This window comes from Halichoeres trimaculatus, unplaced genomic scaffold (assembly GCF_033239565.1).
Source record: "Halichoeres trimaculatus isolate MK-OKI-2021-1 unplaced genomic scaffold, fHalTri1.1 fHalTri1_scaffold_13, whole genome shotgun sequence".
NCBI lineage: Eukaryota > Metazoa > Chordata > Actinopteri > Labriformes > Labridae > Halichoeres > Halichoeres trimaculatus.
The window spans coordinates 18,610,000-18,627,862 of NW_027437191.1; the positions used below are offsets into that span (position 1 = coordinate 18,610,000).

Sequence of the window (17,863 nt, forward strand, 5' to 3'; positions counted from 1 at the left end):
ATGAGAGCGTGAGTGGCGTGTGTTAGTCAGTTTCCCCTAAATGCCTTCACAAGAAATCAATAGTGGTCTCCATGAGACTTAATCTGGGATCCACTACCATGGCAGGCGGCCAGCGGAGTGATGTGTGCGGTTTAAACGGCCCCCGCATCCAGCCCGCTTATCTGTAGGTGTCCCGGTGATCAGTTCGGCTCTCAACTCATCATGTCTGAGTGATTTTTTTTCTTTTTTTTTTTCTGTATCCCATCCCTCCTCCATTCCATCTCTTCCTCCTCCCTCTCCCCTCTCTCTAAGTTCGATGTGATCGGCTCTGGGCCCTGCCGTGAGTTCTCGGTGCGGGCGACAGCGCTGCTGAACATGGCGTCAGACGGGATGATTTTAACGAACCACGACCACCAAATCCGGGTCGGAGTCTTGACAGGTAAACGCTGAAACACCCATCAGCTCTGATGGGTTTTCCACACATTTCCATGAATTCTTTTCCGCCGGCTGTCCGTCTGGATCTTCATACATGTCGGCAGCTTTTTTCCTCTTTGCTTGGCGGCAGCGTCGGTTCTGGGTCTCTCTGTTTCCTGCGTTAGCAGCCTGTGATTTAAAGCTTGCTTTTGTCAGGGTGCGTTTTGCCACAAAACACCCTGATCTTGTGTGTTTGGGGCTTTACAAACGTGATCTCTGCATCGGGCTCGTGTAGATTCGAGCTGTTTTCCTCTGCCGAAAAAGAGGAGCTCAGTTTATGTGTATTGAATAATTCATGTCCCTATCTGCTTGTCAGAGCTGGAAATTACAGCTGACCGTGTGTTGTGCGGCTGCTAAAGATGCCCGGGCGATAGATTGCATTATTGACACAACAGCTGACCACAGCGATTTTTGAAGTGTTGCTCACGACAGTTGCTGGTCGGTGGATGTGATGATGATGATGATGATGATGATGATGCTGATGCTGATGATGATGATGATGATGATGAGCGCATTCTTGGTTTATTAAGATGATGTCAGAAAAATTAGAGAAATGCGCGCAGACATTGGATGTGGCGTTATTTTGTGAATGGCTGTGCCGGTGTTTGAGTTTGCATGATGACACATGAGAGCAGCTCTAGCTCGGCTTGGCTCGGCTCGGCGCGGCTCGGTGGGGATGAACGCACAGACTCACACACTCACAGATACACGTACACACACACACACACGCGCGCACACACGGGTAAATCCTCCTGACATTCCTCCAAAGGCGACGCGATGACGGCGCGTCTCTCGCCGCTGGAGACATTATGCGCCTTGGATGCGATGTGCGGCTGTGAGGCGGCGGATGGTGTTAGATCTGGCCTTCATTTTCTGTGTGAGTGTGTGTTTGGTGTGTGTGTATGTGTGTGTAGCTTATTGCTTTGTCATGTTTCTGATTGTCGAGGCGAATCCAGCAGTGGTTGGCATGATCGGAAAGTAAATGAAACACATTTATTTTCTCTTGGAGAAGAGGGGAGCTGATGGTGGAGGTGCTGGGGTGGATGCATGATAAAAGCTGTCCAGAGGAATACCCCCTCCCTCCCTCTCTTTCTCTTCATCCTGTGTGTAAGGCTTGCTCGATCTATATTTAATGAAAGCCGTGATCTCACACATACGGTATTCCTCCATATGGAAAACCCAGCACAGCACTGAGGAGGAAGGAGGTGGAGGAGGAGTGAAGAAGAAGGAGGAGGAGGTAGTGGTGGGCGATGTGTAGCGATGGAGGAATGACTGTGTAAAGATAGACCTTCTCCTGAAATCTGCCTGGGAAACCCCCGTTACCAACCAAACAGCAACACCACAACCACCCGTCGTCTCCTCTCTTTCTCCATCCTCCCTCCTCTTGCTCATCGCCTCCCTCCTCCTCCTCCTCCTGCTGCTGCTTCTCTCCTCGCGCTAGAGGTAGAGCGCTGTCCGTGGTGCTGAAATCCAGCGTCACTCACAAATCAGTGCGGTACTGACCCCACCACAGTAAATACTGCATCAGATAGAAGCACCTAAAGAGGCAGAGGAGGAAAACCCAAGCTCGAGTAACCTTTTGCTTTCTTTAGCATCATTTCGGAAGCTGAAATTAGAGTATGATGAGCAATCTGAATAAAAGTGGGAAGAAATAGAATGGGAGTGAATGTTTCAAGGCTTTGATGTGAATCTCAAACAGTATCATCATTGTGCAATCTTGCAATCGTGTAGTTTTGAAAACAAATGCACATTTAGGAATTCAACCAACAGGCTTATTTGTTGTACTGGTGCTTACAGAAACGCTGTACTGTGCTTTAAGTTGCCATGATTTCACTTGACCCTTAGCCTTTTAAGAATCTAATCATAGCAGGATTATTTATGGCACTAGTGAGAGTCTTCTTTTTTTCTTTTTTTTTTTTGTGTGACATGATGTGTTTCGACAGCTGAAGCCCCTCCTGCTGTGCTGCCATGAGGAAGCAAAAGCTCCAGATATTCAGGTTGACTCCATCTCACTCTTTTAAAACAAATGCAGAACCATCTCAGTCACCACACCTCAATCTTCTACATACACAGCATTCGTGCAGCAAGCCGGATGTGTGAGCAGAATGCTAATAGAGGCAGGACCAGTGCTCAATCTCCCCCTCTTCCCTGGGGGGTCAAAGGTCAGCGGTCCACTCCTGCATTCAGTTACCGGGGGAGGGGATGAGACCTTGGCTTCGCTCTCCTCGATCACTTAGCTCCACATCCTGTAGACAGGTGACAAAGCCCAGGGGACAACTCTGTTTAGAGTGGGACACGGAGCAGGGGAGGTGAGGCTGTTGGGCCCTGCATGTGTGTCTCTGTGTGTGCATCTTGTAAAATGCCTGAAAAAGAGCTTGGTTTTATCTGCAAGGAGAGGAAGGAAGGTAGGAATCTTGGAACAGGATAATTGGGGTGAGCATGCCTTCAACTTGTCAAAGATGTCACACTGAAAATGTGACCTTTGTCAGGACTGGATGAAAGCTCCTCCTGCTGTGCTTGGCCTATTGTGATGTGTGTGTCTCTTTATTTTTACCTCTCTACCTGTGTGTGTGTGTGTGTGTGTGTGTGTGTGTGTGTGTGTGTGTGTGTGTGTGTGTGTGTGTGTGTGCGTGCGTGCGTGCGTGCGTGCGTGCGTGCGTGCGTGCGTGCGTGCGTGCGTGCGTGTGTGTGTGTGTGTGTGTGTGTGTGTGTGTGTGTGCATTTGATGCGTGAGTGTCCAGTTTTTTCCCGTTGAGTTTTAATTGTCCTGAGTTTCTCTCCCTAGGCCTGCCTCAGGGTCTAGGCACTCAGGTACACATGCACTGCAGCTTAATTTGCATGCATTCATTACTTGGTATTGTGTGTGTGTGTGTGTGTGTGTGTGTGTGTGTGTGTGTGTGTGTGTGTGTGTGTGTGTGTGTGTGTGTGTGTGTGTGTTTGTGTGTGTGTGTGTGTGTGGTGCCTTCACATAAACCCTCGAAATATAAAGTAGCGGTGTACTGCCAGACATTTATGGTCTTGCACATCTGATTGAGCATCTTACATCAGGTATTGATCATAAAATATAGTTTATCTGCAACATACTAGAGTTTGCGTCCACATGTTGGAACCAGCATGGGTTTAACCACACATTGGGCATACACAAGCCAAGTAATGCGTATTTGTGAGTCTGCATATGCATTCATCATCTGTGTACTGAATATGCACAAACATGTGACTTCCCTGCTACCACTAATACTGAGCTAACCTTTGCAGATCCACAACCCCAAATAAAGCTTCCTGTTTCCCATGATCAGACATATAAAAAGGGAACGGGAATACTGCAGAAGTCATGTAGTGGCCAACCTCTGTATAAGTCCAATGTGTATGTGCAAGACCGTATGTTCTCAATGCACTGCAGCTCTCTCCCCATGCTTGGGCCACAGATGCTCTTAGATGTATGTCTCTATTCACAGCCCATAGAAAGACCCATTGATGCACGCTGCTGAGAGTGTGTGGGTTAAGATGTGGACACTCACTCTGCACTGAGGTTCCACATGAGGAGCCAGTGCAGGAAAAAGTTCCTGCAACACACATCTCCTCCTCTTTCTACTCCTTTCTCTCTATGTTTTGTCCTAATATCCACAACCCCTCTTGTTTGTAATGAATTAGAGATGCTTTGAAATGAGTGGGCAGCTTTCTAAACTTGCATGTCTATCAGACAAAGAAATGAATGGACAGTAGACAGGCTTCCCAAAAGAACCACATTGAGTCCCTCTCCTAATCCCTTTGTTTACACTAATTCTGTGACTTAAGGACAGAGTTGCAGCTCTTATATCAGTGCAGTGTTTGTCTTGCTTTTCACCATATTCGGTGTGCAATTTCATTGGCATGCCCTCCAAAAAGGGCTGGGAAAATATTTCAATATGCCCATCATTCAACCCCCAAAAATTAAGAAAGACCAAACAGGAAATACAACAAGCTTAGCATTGACACAAAAACTGAATCCTCAAAGCTGGATATGTAAATTGGTACTGCACTGTGCTGTGTGCTTATGCGTTTGTGTGTGTGTATGTGTGTTTTCTATTTTTATCCCTTCATATGAACATGAGTGCATGGTTTCGTGGACGCCATACATGCCCGCACACGTGTGTATGTACTTGTCAGGCTGCAGTTGGGATAATAACTATTTAATCTGCTTTTCCACATAATTTAATCTCTGGAGTTTGTCCCAAGCTCACCTTAACAGCTCAGGCGCTGAAGGGGCTAAGTAGAGAAACAGGAGTCAAGTCAGCAAGAGGCGGCCTGGCGTGCCAGAGCACCTTGACCAAAAAACAAGTAGACGCCATTATCTGTCAGTGCACGGTGTGGGCGGCTGCCACGTTACGGAGCAATCTCCTCTCACTGTTTCTTTCACAGTGACTCAATCTAACATCCACGAAGCAAGACAGGGGTTTCTACAATTAATGGAAGCAACAATCACACAACAAACACAGTAGTAACACCATCAGGCTGTCACCTTCACTGCTTTATGATATTCTATTATTTACAGTCCATTTTGAAGAATTGGAATCCCCATCTTCCCTCTAAACTGTGTAATTTATCCAGATTTTGTCTTTGTTGTTGTCAGACAGTAAGTCAAATTGTTTGAATATTTCAACTTTGGACTTAACATGTTTAAAGATGCTATGAGAAGGATCTGTTTTAATTGGACTGCCTCGCCACCTACTGGCCCAGAGTCTCATGCACACTGTTGTGAAGATGTAACTTTTAACCTGGCAAGTGTTTGTTTTGGAACATTTTGTTTTTGTTCAAGATAACTTTTTACTGGTTACAACACAACAAGTAAAGGGATTTATCAATACAGATACATTGGTAGCTGGCTATATGTAGCACTAGAAGCCCAGTGCTACCACGTGTCTGTAAGCTAGCAAGCAAACTGTCAGTTGGTACAGTAGTTTAGTAGCCATCCATATGTAGTGCTACTGACAACCTGGTGCTGTGAGATGTGTTAGTAAAGTGTTATCTTAGTAAGTCCTGGTTATGTCCTGCCAGTCATCTACCAAGCAGAGCTAACGTAACCTCACTCTTCATTTTATTGATAGACTCTCAAGTTTGAACAGACCACTGCAGAATAACTGCTGACTGTGAGTTGGAATTTTATGTGAACATTACCACAAACAGCTTCGCTGATGATTTAGCCTTTAGCTTGGGCTGCATCACTCTCCTGTTTAGCATTCTTCTGTCCTTCTGCCGTCTGTCCACCACTACTACAAAATTAATCCAAGAAATTGTTTTTCAGCAGAGAAAAACACAGAGCTCTATTCTCACTACTAAACTTCGTCAGCTGGCGGGGTGTTGTCATAGAGTGCAGTCATTGCACCAGGAACATGATGCTGAGAAAATCAGAAATTGTAAGAAAGAAATCAAGGATTCCTGAAAAAGAAACCTTCTTTCAAACTCACTTGCAGCATAGGTAATACATTTTGTCACATATTGTCTACATTTGGCAAAATATCCAAGGGGAGTGACAAAAATACACCATCAGACTATAAAGCGGGCCTTGAAATGGACTTTAAAGGATGCTATTTTGACTGTGTTTGGAAAAAAAAGTAGTCTTACAGATGAGATAGGACTTCTATCAAAGATTCCGCAACTCTAAAATTGCGGGAGACTAAATCAAGTGCCTTAGGACCACTCAGCCCACCTGCACTTCTGTGAAGTCTCAGCTAACTCCCTCATGCCCGCTAGCCTGCCTGTGTGCTCCCATTAGCATCACGTTATTATTCATCCTCTCCATTTTGGCCTCTGTTGACTCTGAGACAAACGTAACATCCTGCCATCACTGACATCATGCCCAGATAACAAAAAAACACAAAATAGATGTTAACATTCGGTTCACTGGTGGTATAAAGATACGTGGTCTGGATGGGAGTCAGAGAGCCCCAGGCTTGTGTCTACCCACTAGCATGATTTTATTCCTCCTTTTTTTCCTGCTTTGACCCAACTCTCTGTGTCTGTCTGTGGCTGAATCATCTCTAAGCTGCTACTGGGGTGTTCCCTTGCAACAATATGTGGGCATCTGTTCAACAATATGCTACTTTGAGAGAGATACACTTGGAGCAGGAGAAAATACACACGAGTTATGCTAATGCTAGCTCCTGCACTGTATTTCTAAATAGTTTCACCTTTTTTATTCTTTTGAGTACAATGTTAGGAACAAACCTGACTTTAGGAATTGTCACCAGTATAGACCTTGACATTTTACTGTAAAATTCATGATGTTTCTTGAATTGTTCCCCAAAAAACATTTAATATAAGATTGTAGCATTAGAGCAGACCAAAAAACACAAACAGATTTGACTTGCACTTATTCTTGATTCATATTTCTCATCAGATTTAGATATTTTTTCAAGATAGTTCAGCGCCCTATGAGGGATTGTTTATTTCCCTGGATTTTGTGATTATTCCATGTAATGACCTTGACATTTTAGTGCTGGAAGAGCAGAAATGTTTTGTCCGTTTTAATACTGGTGGCCTCACCGATAGATTAATAGTTTTACAAAAGAATAAGCATGCACCTGGATGGTTTTCATACAACCCCTGGATTAGAAATATATTTCATCTCTTTTTTGCATGTGGACTGACAAGGGTTTATCTTTGGTTTTGGGTGGGGCTGGCACTGTAGCAGTACTTAACACAGGCTGACCCCTCTCCCGCTTGTTCTTTCTCTCTCTGCATCACACACGCACACACACAGCTGTGTGACAGTGGACAACTGTGAGGCAGGACCAGAATAGACAATATGGGATCAGGCACACAAACACAGAATGTGAATTAAGTTGTCTCTGCAAAGGAATTATTTTCAGCATCCAGTAGTGGGGAGTTGTGATTCTCCTCCCCTTTTGCACACACCCCTTTCTCCCTCCCTCTCCCTCTCTTTCTCTCTTCTGCATTGATAGCTCACAGAAGTAATCCTCAAACACTGTAAATAGTCTTTAATTGTGATACGAGTAAGAACAAGAGGCAGACAGTGTTTGGCGGATAAGGAGCTGCATCTCCTCCGCTCTTGTAGGCTCTTGTCGTCTCTCCAGAGGAGCGCTCTGTCGGGGCTGCCTGGGAAACTATTCCCAGACTAGATGCGTAGGTGTAGGAGAGTCAGTTGGTTCCCACTCCCTCCGGGCCTAAAGCACTGTTACAGTCTGTCATTCATTTGAGGTGATAATCACAGGAAGCTAGCAATGCCAAAAAAAAAAAAAAAGTGGAGCAAGAGTCGGCTCAATATTTTTTGAGTAAGCAAAAGACCAAAAAGGGATAGTGGAGCTTTTTTTAGTCACAGCACTTCTGCTGCTTTGGCAGGAAAAAAATCAGGCTTCAGACATGTTGAGCTTGGAGCTGTTGTTTTCTATTTTGTTTGGTGATGAAGAGGAGAGATTATTCTAGAATGGGTAGTAACACCTTTCAGCAAGTGTTTGATGGTGGGGCAGCTAATTTGTATGTTTTGCTGATATAAGTCACCAATACTGTTGGGTGAATTTTAGACATCAGACATTCAAATATTTATAATAGTAATAAAAGCTTGATATGTAATGTAACTTTCTAGTTAGCTAATAAATTACAGTTTGCAGCTGTATTTGTTTTAAACAGACTGGGCTCTTGATTATGCTAGCTAGCTAGCTAGTGAACAAACGTAGGTCAGTCATATTCTTTATCCTCTCATTTTTTCCAGAGTCAAAGTTTGTCACGACTGTCAGAAAAACTGAGGTTCTTTCCAATGATGTTTATGTTTCTGTGAGAAATAATTTTATAGATAGTGGTTGCAAGCATACACTGGGCTGGATAGCATAAACTATGCTAACTTTTTGACTGGTGCTTGTTGTTTGGAGGGGCTTCTTCCTTTCATTCTTGCTCAGCTGCTAAATCTCCTGCCATCAAGTTATGCTAACTGAAATGATAGGTACCCCAACGTTACATATTCTAACTTCACAGCCTGTGTGGCTAATTCTGATGCTAGCCTACCAGCAGTTGCATCTTTGTTTTTTATTCCACATAAATAGGATGCTTTCCTGTGTGGTAGCATGTCTTGGTAACACTCTGAGACCAATTCTCTATCATTTTAGTGATGCTTCAAAACACGAGACGTAACGTGACTTTAATGTCAAAATATGCTTCAGGTTGTTGTATGGGCATAAAGCACTTATGCAAGCCATTACGCAGCAGACTGCTGGTTGCTCTCAAATGCCTCTCGGTATAGACGGGCCTTTTCCTGTTCATGAGACCTTGACGAGTATCTACTATCATGCACATGGTCCCCTGCAGAACTTTATATGTGAAGTTCAGTCTGAAATAAAGAACACAACCTCTCAGATCAAATGACAAAGAAGCTGTATCACACCATAAAAAGCAACATATGACAAGTGATAAACCTTTTCCAACAATATCCTGGATAATTTCAGATGGTAAAGTATTTTTTTTATTTTAACGCCGCAGCTGTGACAGCTGAGATGAAGAGCCTTTTGCTTTTAAAACATTTCCTGGTTTCCTTTTAGTATTTCACACATCCCTGGGAGATGTTAGTCTCTGTAGGTCCCTTGCGATAACCTGCTCAGTAAGAGAAGCTGCTGAGTGATGGTGATAGAGATCAAGATAAAAGATACAGCTGTGGATTTTAACTGATGAGTCACTCTTGTAGTCAGTGGCAGCCACTGAATCCAGTGTCCCAGCATAAGGTTCATTCTAAGGATGCAGGAAGTAGGAACGATGGAAAAGGAAGAAAAAGAGATTTAAAAAAAAGTCATTGATTCATAAGTGTCTCCCTATGTGCTGCCAGGCCGCCTCACATCTTTATCATGTCTTATCTAATAGGTGTCTAAAACATACACTTCTTTCGTGTTTCACCGAAAGACAAGGTCGACTTACCTGTGTCCAACATCCATCGCTGCACTGATGTCACAGAGAGCTCCTCATTGAGAGCAGGGCCTATGCTAACTCTGCTAATGATTCCAGTAGTAAAATGCTCAACTCGTTCAATCATATTTGGTTATTGTAAAGGGAATACACACATTTTAACATTTGACAGGTTGTGAGAATCAGAAGTAGTAAATTATGTCTGTTTGGTTACTACAGAGGCTTAGAGGGATTGTAGTTTTGTGACTGGCTTGACTGTCATTTACTTCTGTCAACATCCGGCATACTATACTTTACAAAAGTAAGATCCAAGCTTCATTAAATTTGACACCATTTGAACTTATGAATGCTGGAAATATCATTTATTACAACGGTACCTGGACAGTACACATTAAACTACCAGTACAAGTAACAATCTGTGGCTGAGCTTACGAAACAATGAATTCTGGTGTACCTCTTTAACAAGTCAACACCTGAGCCATCATATTACATCTGATCTTTAAAATTTGTATCAATCTAAAGTTAGCAAATGGCACTGAACTTATACAGAAGATTAGCACTTTTACAGGGAAGGTTCTGGTTTTGATGGTATTTGTATAGTTTGTATATAAAATGTCATTCTGTTTTCAAGAATGTCAGTTTTCAGTTCGAGAGCTGTTAATGCTACAACACATTTTTATCATTCGTTCTTACTTTTCTTTTTCTTTTTTATGTAGATACCACTGAGAAAGCAAGTATTAAGCATTAAGTGAATTTTAAATTCATAAAATAATCTTGACTGAAAGAAGCTTAAGTGCTGACAGACAATTGTCATGGACAATTGAGATTTTTGGCATTGTCACTTTAAAAAAAATGTTGGTCACAGGCCCTTACTGCATTTCTTCTAGTGCTCTAGGGAAAAGAAAAACTGTAATTGTATATCATAGGAGACTCAACTTTGGACCTTCATGGAGGCCTGCATCCTCATAGCCCTTGTTTTGATAGTAAGGTAGCCTTTCCTTGTTATTATAGTCCTTGAGAATTTTTTTTTAATTCCACCTCAAATGAAAATGAAATCCCTGCTTGTGTTGTACCTTGTGCAAGACAAAAGCATCTGCCAAGTAAAAATGTAGAATTGTAGAGAGCTTAAATTGGGATCTAGTCATCACTTATTCTAAATTTGCCTTGGCTTTCAGTTAGCTTTGTCACATCCAAAAAAGTCACTCAAATGACATCAGAAACACTACACTTTATAAAACAGGGACCAAAAGTTTGAAAAGGTCAAGATAATGATTCAATGTAGTTAACATTTATTCAACCTACCTTTAAGATGTGGCTTCCAATGTAGTGCTGATTCATGTTTTAAAAATCCTGTTATATTGTAGCTAAATAAGTAACTAACTGATGACAGCTTTGACGTTCCGTGGGCACATCTGCATTGACAGGGGTAAGGAGCTAAGCGGAGGCCTTTCAGGGGAACTACTCCTCAGATCTTCCATGAAGTGCCACAGCTATTAAATCTCAGCTCAGTGTAAAAAGGGACAAGGAACTTCATTTATGTCAACATCACTCAGCTTTTCAGTATTTCGACATTTTGTTGTTGTTTGCCAAACAGAGAGAGAGAGAGAGTAAAGTGGAGTTTGAAGAAGGTCGGGTTAGAACACAAGAGACAGAAGAAAAGCACAAGTCAAAGCAAAGATATGACAAGTGAATAAATTGCACCATAAGCTGTTGCTGTTTTCCCAACAGGTGTGTTTGACTGCAAATTATAGCTTCTTTAGTTTTCATTTCAAATGCAGATCTTCCTACAGCACTGCTTCAAGTCAGGAAGCATCATGCTAGAAAACAAAAGTATGATTCAGCTCTGAGGACAAAGATTATATAGAAAAACACCCTTTGGAAGAGGTGGATTTCTGTGTGACATGGGGCTGTCACCCTCAGCGATGACCTCCAGCTTGATGCACAGCCAGAGTTTCCATTGGCTTTTCACTTGTTTATCCCCTACTACTCTCTTGCCTTACATCCCTACATCCACAAGGCAGGTTTGTGTAAGTGTGACACGCTGGTTGATGTGTGTCGTACGCTCTAATTAACCATGTTTGAAATGTGGTTTTATTTCTGTCACAATATACAATCATGGCACTATAAGAGGAGGATGTTTCAAAAAAAGATTCAAAATTTACTTTTCAACGGATGGTTCTCAATCAAATAAAGTCTGTGTGTGGCTGTGCCAAATGTCTGTAAATGACTTATCTAGTCCAGGTAGATGGCTGTCTACCCATGAATCTGGTTCTGTTTGAGGTTTCTGCCTTTTAAAAGGAAAGACTTTCTTTGAAACTGTTGCTTGCCAAACAAACAAAAGAAAAACTGAAATAACTGCTCATGTGATGATAACTCAAGCTAAGTTTGTGTGTTATATGAACTAAAAATGGCGGTTTGATTGGTGATACTTCAAAGCATGGTCAAGGTATCAAAAAGATGGTCACCAAAACCACTTAAATATCAGCTTTCCTTTATTACACTTGTTACGTCCTGGCAATAGGGGTATGCAGGACTAACAAAAGTAATTCAAAAACCGGGAAAAAAGGTGGAGATAATAAAGAGATGGCAGGAGGAAGTGATAATTTACATATTTTAATGAAGAAACTCAAGTTAACACAACAGAAAACAATCCTTGTAAAAACTAAGGACGATTTAAGCACTAAACCAAGAACAACCCTTCTTCAACAGAAACTAAGAAACAGAACCGATGGCAAACTCACCAACAAAGCTAAAAACTCTGGAATAAAGGCAAAAGAAAAGAAAAAACAACACTAATCAAGAATCAGCCACACAAGGCAAAAGCTTCCTTCACTACAAGGAACAAAAAAACCAGGTTCAGGCTGTCTGCGGCCTCACTGCAGCCGATCCACTGAATGAGAGAGAGAGCCCGAGAGATTCCACCTCCTTTGTCTCTTCAGCCAAGGTGCAGCCCCAGGTGACCAAGATCCTGCAATCAGGCTACACACACACACTCACACACACTCACACACACTCACACAGACACACACAGACACACACAGACACACACAGACACACACAGACACACACAGACACACACATGACAGACACATGACAGATCACCTGTATGCATGTCTGTAACACACTTATAAAAGTATGGACTTTTTTATGATTAAAGTAAGATGCATGACCTTATGTTATGACAAACATTTGTTCTATTGCTCCTGAGAAAACGTCCGACAGCAAACAATATTAAATTAGACAGTGACTGAGAAGCTTAAAGGAATAAGCATTTTCATTACAGCAGATATGTAGGTCACCCAGTTTAAGTTTAACACCCAAGTAATACTAGTATATGGGATGCATTTATGCTGGTTTACTACCTAAAGAAAATGTCTGATTTAAAGTTTTGGCTGAAAAATTAACATTTGTTTTGACGTAACTCAATAGACTTCCTGCCAATCGTCCAATTACCCTGTCTATGGAAAGGCAGTAACATAACCAGCTCAGAGGTAAAAATGTTCTGCGTGTCTTTGATCCTGAAAAGAGCATAAAGTCAATTCTAGCTGAAATATCATAGCTCTATAATATGGTTTATAAGAAAAAAAACTCTTTACCTTAATAACACCAGACTATTCTGAGTGTATTTTGGCTGCAGTTACCATATATTTACTACTTTTGTGTTTGTTTTTTCTTTGATTACTGATGTTTTTTTGTAGATTATGAGTAATTAGAAGAATAGTTTGGAATGAAAAATACATTTCTTTGAATTTATATCACCTTACTTACTGTATAAAAATTGTTTTACAGAAAGGATACGAGGTCTATAGATCCAATGTGTTATAATACCCAACTTTTTTATCATTTACCAGTTGTAACGGGCTAAATTAACTCCCAGTCCAGACAATACCTGGGTATATTTTGGCCCAGGTCCAGTTACATTCCAGGGCGTAAAATGGCCTGGTCCAAAATATACCCCAAGATTTAAAATAGACTAGCCTGGACTATATACCCCTACTGGCCGGAATATACCTCATGTGGCAAGGGGTTTTGTGTTTACAAAATGTTTTATTCAAGGATGAATGCAAGCCAGACATAACTTTTTTTTGTTATTGCTTTTGTTTTTTGTTTTTTTGTTTGATTTAATTACAGTAACAAAAGGGTGAATGATCTGTCTAGAATCTGAGTTAACCAGGCTCATCTGACTGTCTAGTTCAAATCTGAAAAAAAGCCAAACGTATTGCACAGAACTACTGAAGAATGGAGATTTTAATAGTTGAAGAGCTGCTCAAATCATAGTTTTCAAAATAGAACAATTGCAATTTAGACTTCTTTTTTTTAAGAATAAATGTTCTTTTGATTTAAAAATCGTCTATATGCATTTAAGTTTGACTTAAATGACTATTAGCAGTTATCTTAATATGACATATCCATTTGATTTCAACTGTTCCTCTGAAAAGCTAACAGCAAGTAACCTTTAGTATTAACTTGTTGAACACCACAGTAACTGAGTACATTTGCATAAAAAGTAACAGCATGTGTGTAAGACAGTTATAAAATAACTGATGTATTGAAAGCTTTATCACATATTTCTTTTTTGTTGAACCATGGAAGACCAGCTGTATCACCATCTATTGATGTTTAGCACTGCCACAGAGGAGAAGTCACTCATCACTTCTTTTTTTACAAAGAATAAATCTCAGCAGGAGGTGAAAGTTATTTTTCACTACTTTTTTTCATATTAAAATCCTACATAATGCGTTTAATGGCCTGTGTGACATGAAAAAAAAGGCTGAGGCATTGTAGAGAGAAGAGATGCAAACACTCACCACAGAAAAAAAAGAAAGAAACTGCGCAAAGGCAGGTGATTTGACTGTGCGGCTCTCACTGTGAAGGCAGAATAACTCCTGCATGCTGACGTAGTTTATTGAACAAGAAAAGCTGCCTTGAAAAGACCGAAACTAGCTGACAGGATGAGAGCTAGACTTAACTAATGCTTCTCACTAATTCAGTCATTTCAGTTGCTAAATATGAGAAGTGACTGGAAAACTGCCAGTGGTGTGCGTGTGAATGACGGTGACTCAAGAGACAGAAGATGATTTTTCTGTGATTCTGGTCATTATATCTAAATAGTGATGAATGTCTTCAAATAGTCAGTGAAAAACAAGCATTTTCCAATCAGTTTTTCAGATGTTTTACTTTTTAAAGTCATGTCTCAGAAAAAAAATGTGCAGTGGTTTGATTTTATATCAATTTCATGAATTATTTGAATATCAATGATTTATTAAATGGAGCTCAATGAGTTTTACAAGAAGCTTGCGAGATACATTTTATAGACTTGGTCCCTTTTTCCCTTTCACATGTCACTTTTTAACACAATCCCTTTTTTCTGGCTCTCTATTTTTGTCCTTTCTTGCTCTCTTTTTTCAACTACCTTTCTCACTTTTTACCTTTTTGTGTCCATCTCTGCTTCACTCACTTCCTATCTTGGACAAACCAAGGAGCGAGGCGAGCATGTTCACGTGAATAATAGAGGAGGCCAACGCCCCCCCCAATGAAGAGCATTTGATGGCTAACATTAGCCGTAGCCTGTGTGTGTATGTGTGTGTGTGTGTGTGTGTGTGTGTGTGTGTGTGTGTGTGTGTGTGTGTGTGTGTGTGTGTGTGTGTGTGTGTGTGTGTGTGGTGTCAAGGTGTGCAACCATTTTCCTCCTCTATAATTCAACGTCATGCCTTTTTCCTTTCCTACCACAAAACCCTTTTAGATCACAGCACCTAGGAATCAAATGTTAATACACACTCAAACACATCAGAGTCACCAATGCTCCACACACACTCCAATCGCGTTCATGTTATATTTGATTGACATGACGTGGCATGGCTTGATAGCTTTGATACCCTTTTACATCATTCATGTTCTTACAAACAGGCATTAGACCTGTGTTTTTTTTCCATCTCTGGTCATGACTGTGAACATCTGAAAGAGTAAGTCAGTTGAGTAACGTGAGCTTCTCACTCAATTTGCCCCGTTCTGCTTCATTGACCTACCTGTTCTTTTCTACTCTGTCTTCACTTACTGTGGCAGCAGATTTATGGAGACAAATAAGTCTAAGTGCTACTGACCCACCTGCGGAATTCCATTTTCCAGATATTCCCACAGCACTTGAATGCAACTTGATCTGAGGATTTTTCAATATTGTCAAAAGTACTGCTGAATAGGGCTGGGCAATTAATCGAAAAATAATCCAAACCAACAATTAGAGCTTTTGACCAACAAAAAACTGCCATGTTGATTCTTGTTATTCTCTTTTTTTTTCCATGAAACATTCCCAGTCTAACTCCTTTGTGTTTTCAGTTCCACTGCTTTAATAAATAGCCCTTGATTGTTCATCTGTGCTTATTTGTTTGAGTTACTTGTTTTAAAATTACAGAATAAACTAAGCTGAGAGTGGGATAATAGTGATTTAACTTAAGTCAAGGTAGAAAATTCTATTAATCATGAATTCGATTTTTGCTATAATGACCCTGCTGAATTATTATTTGACGTTTGTCAAAAGATAAGAAATGTTTCAATCCATCAATATTGTTGGCCTTTGTGCTTAACAATTCCCTTATCAATTCTTTACATTGTGCTGGACCTGCAGGGCCTTGCGTCGACAAGTCTGCTGCAGCTATCTTAGCTTAGCAGTTAGATAACATTTCCCAATAAAACTCTGATTCAGGATTTTCAGCTTGAAGTTTTGCTGAAGAACTGACTTCATAAAGAAATGTACACTACTCTCTCTCAGGAGATTCACATTCAGTACATTCAAAATGGTATAAATCACCTTATTTACCAAAATAACAAAATAGCGCAAGCTTGATGCTAACGTATATGGGAAACTGCATTGATATGCTAGCAGTTAGCATACATCAGTATAACTTCAGTTTCAGAATAGAATTTCAACTTTAATCACAGAAACATATCACATCAACTCTTTGTAAAAAAAAAAAAAAAAACGGAGAATTTCAAATGTCAAAAGCTAACAGGCAACTGAAAGGCTCATGGCTGACTTCATAACTACAGAAAGCTTCCAAACAACTTAAACCATTGCTACAACCACTTTGAGACACTAGATGGCCTACTTGAATTATTAATATATTAAAACACAGTACATCAACTTCACATTGTGTGCAATTTTTACCTGTTTCTGTATAATTATGCCCATAAATATCCAGACTCAGGGACTAATTACATTTTATTCACTTACAGTATAGACTCAATTACATGTTGTACCAAGAAAATTCACAACAGGAATTGATAAGGGCACAGTTCACCTGACTGCTTTGGCACGCTTCGTACAAGTGTGCTTCAGCGCGCATCAATAGTTGTGTTAGAGGGCAGTGTTATACCAAAACAACTTACCACAACTCCATCACTAAAGTTGTAGCAGTTTTGTAGCAGTGTCTCATTGTTCTGATGAGACCACACTTGGTGTAAACAGACACTTCACGATGACGTAGACTAGCTGTGCGTTTTCCTTGACTGATTTATATTGGAGTAGTGTGACCACGGGCGATCATGCTTGAGTACGGCACGGTTCGGATGGCTTGGGGTGCATAAGCCTCTCAGGCTGCTCTCACACCTGGGCGTGTTAACTGTCACAAAATGCAGACAGTGCCACAGTGTTAACGGGCAGAGGTGAAACATGCAGGAATCCTTTTTATAGATTGATTTAATGTGATACAGTAGATTAAGTCATCCTGGCTATTGTTTTTAAGAATTGCTCACAGTTATCATAGGGTTTTGACCAGCCAGTAAGAAATTGTCCGGTTTGGTCAAAGAGTCTCAGCCAGTCAACCCAGACATCCCTCAAATCAGCAATGCCTCCCAGCTCCTCCTGCTACATCCCGAGGCAGTCCACGGCCAGATGGGATATGATCCCTCCAGCTTACTCTGGGTTGACCTTAGGACCTCCTCCTAGCTGGATGTGTCACTTCTAAAGGGAGACGTCCAGGGGACACTCTTCACAAATACCCAAACCACCTCAACTGGCCTATTTCAATGTAAAGGAGCAGCATCTTCACTCAAAACTCCCTTTAAATGTCCAAGCCTGTGACCCTTTATTAAGTGCTGAGCCAAGCCAATTGTGTCTGTAATGTCATATTTTTTGGTCACCACCCATACTGCATGACTTACCCTCACATATGGCCAAGGTTGAGATTTTTTAAATGTTGAAGTAAGACATTGAAGAAGAAATTAAATATAGCTGGTTCCAAGCAGGACTTAAGATAGAGAACATTTTAGTTTATGGGTACTGTTGCAACACCAACACAGCCCTCAAATAGATTTAAAATAAAACTAAGAAAGTCATACAGCAGATTAAGCAATCATGAGAACAAGCGTTGCTTGCAGGCCTCGGGGAAAGAGAGACACACTTGTGATAACCATAATTTATTTACATGTATCCTTGTCAGTAGTAGTAAGACTTCTTTTTCTCTGTACCAGTGTGTTAAGTTTTAGCAGCAGGTTTATTCCTAAACAGCATCATAGTGAAACCAATCCC

The 17,863-nt window shown here is 41.0% G+C and overlaps 1 protein-coding gene across 8 annotated transcripts in view; it reads left to right on the forward strand.

The window, feature by feature from the left end:
* The first annotated feature begins 276 nt into the window (after positions 1–276).
* The window catches only part of gphnb (gephyrin b), a 124,479-nt gene continuing 106,892 nt past the window's right edge, over positions 277–17,863 (forward strand). For all 8 annotated transcript variants that reach the window (XM_074684716.1, XM_074684717.1, XM_074684719.1 and 5 more), the window contains exon 1: positions 277–418. In XM_074684716.1, the coding sequence (XP_074540817.1) occupies positions 355–418 (64 nt within the window). In that variant the 5' untranslated portion in view covers positions 277–354. The remainder of the gene's footprint in view (positions 419–17,863) is intronic.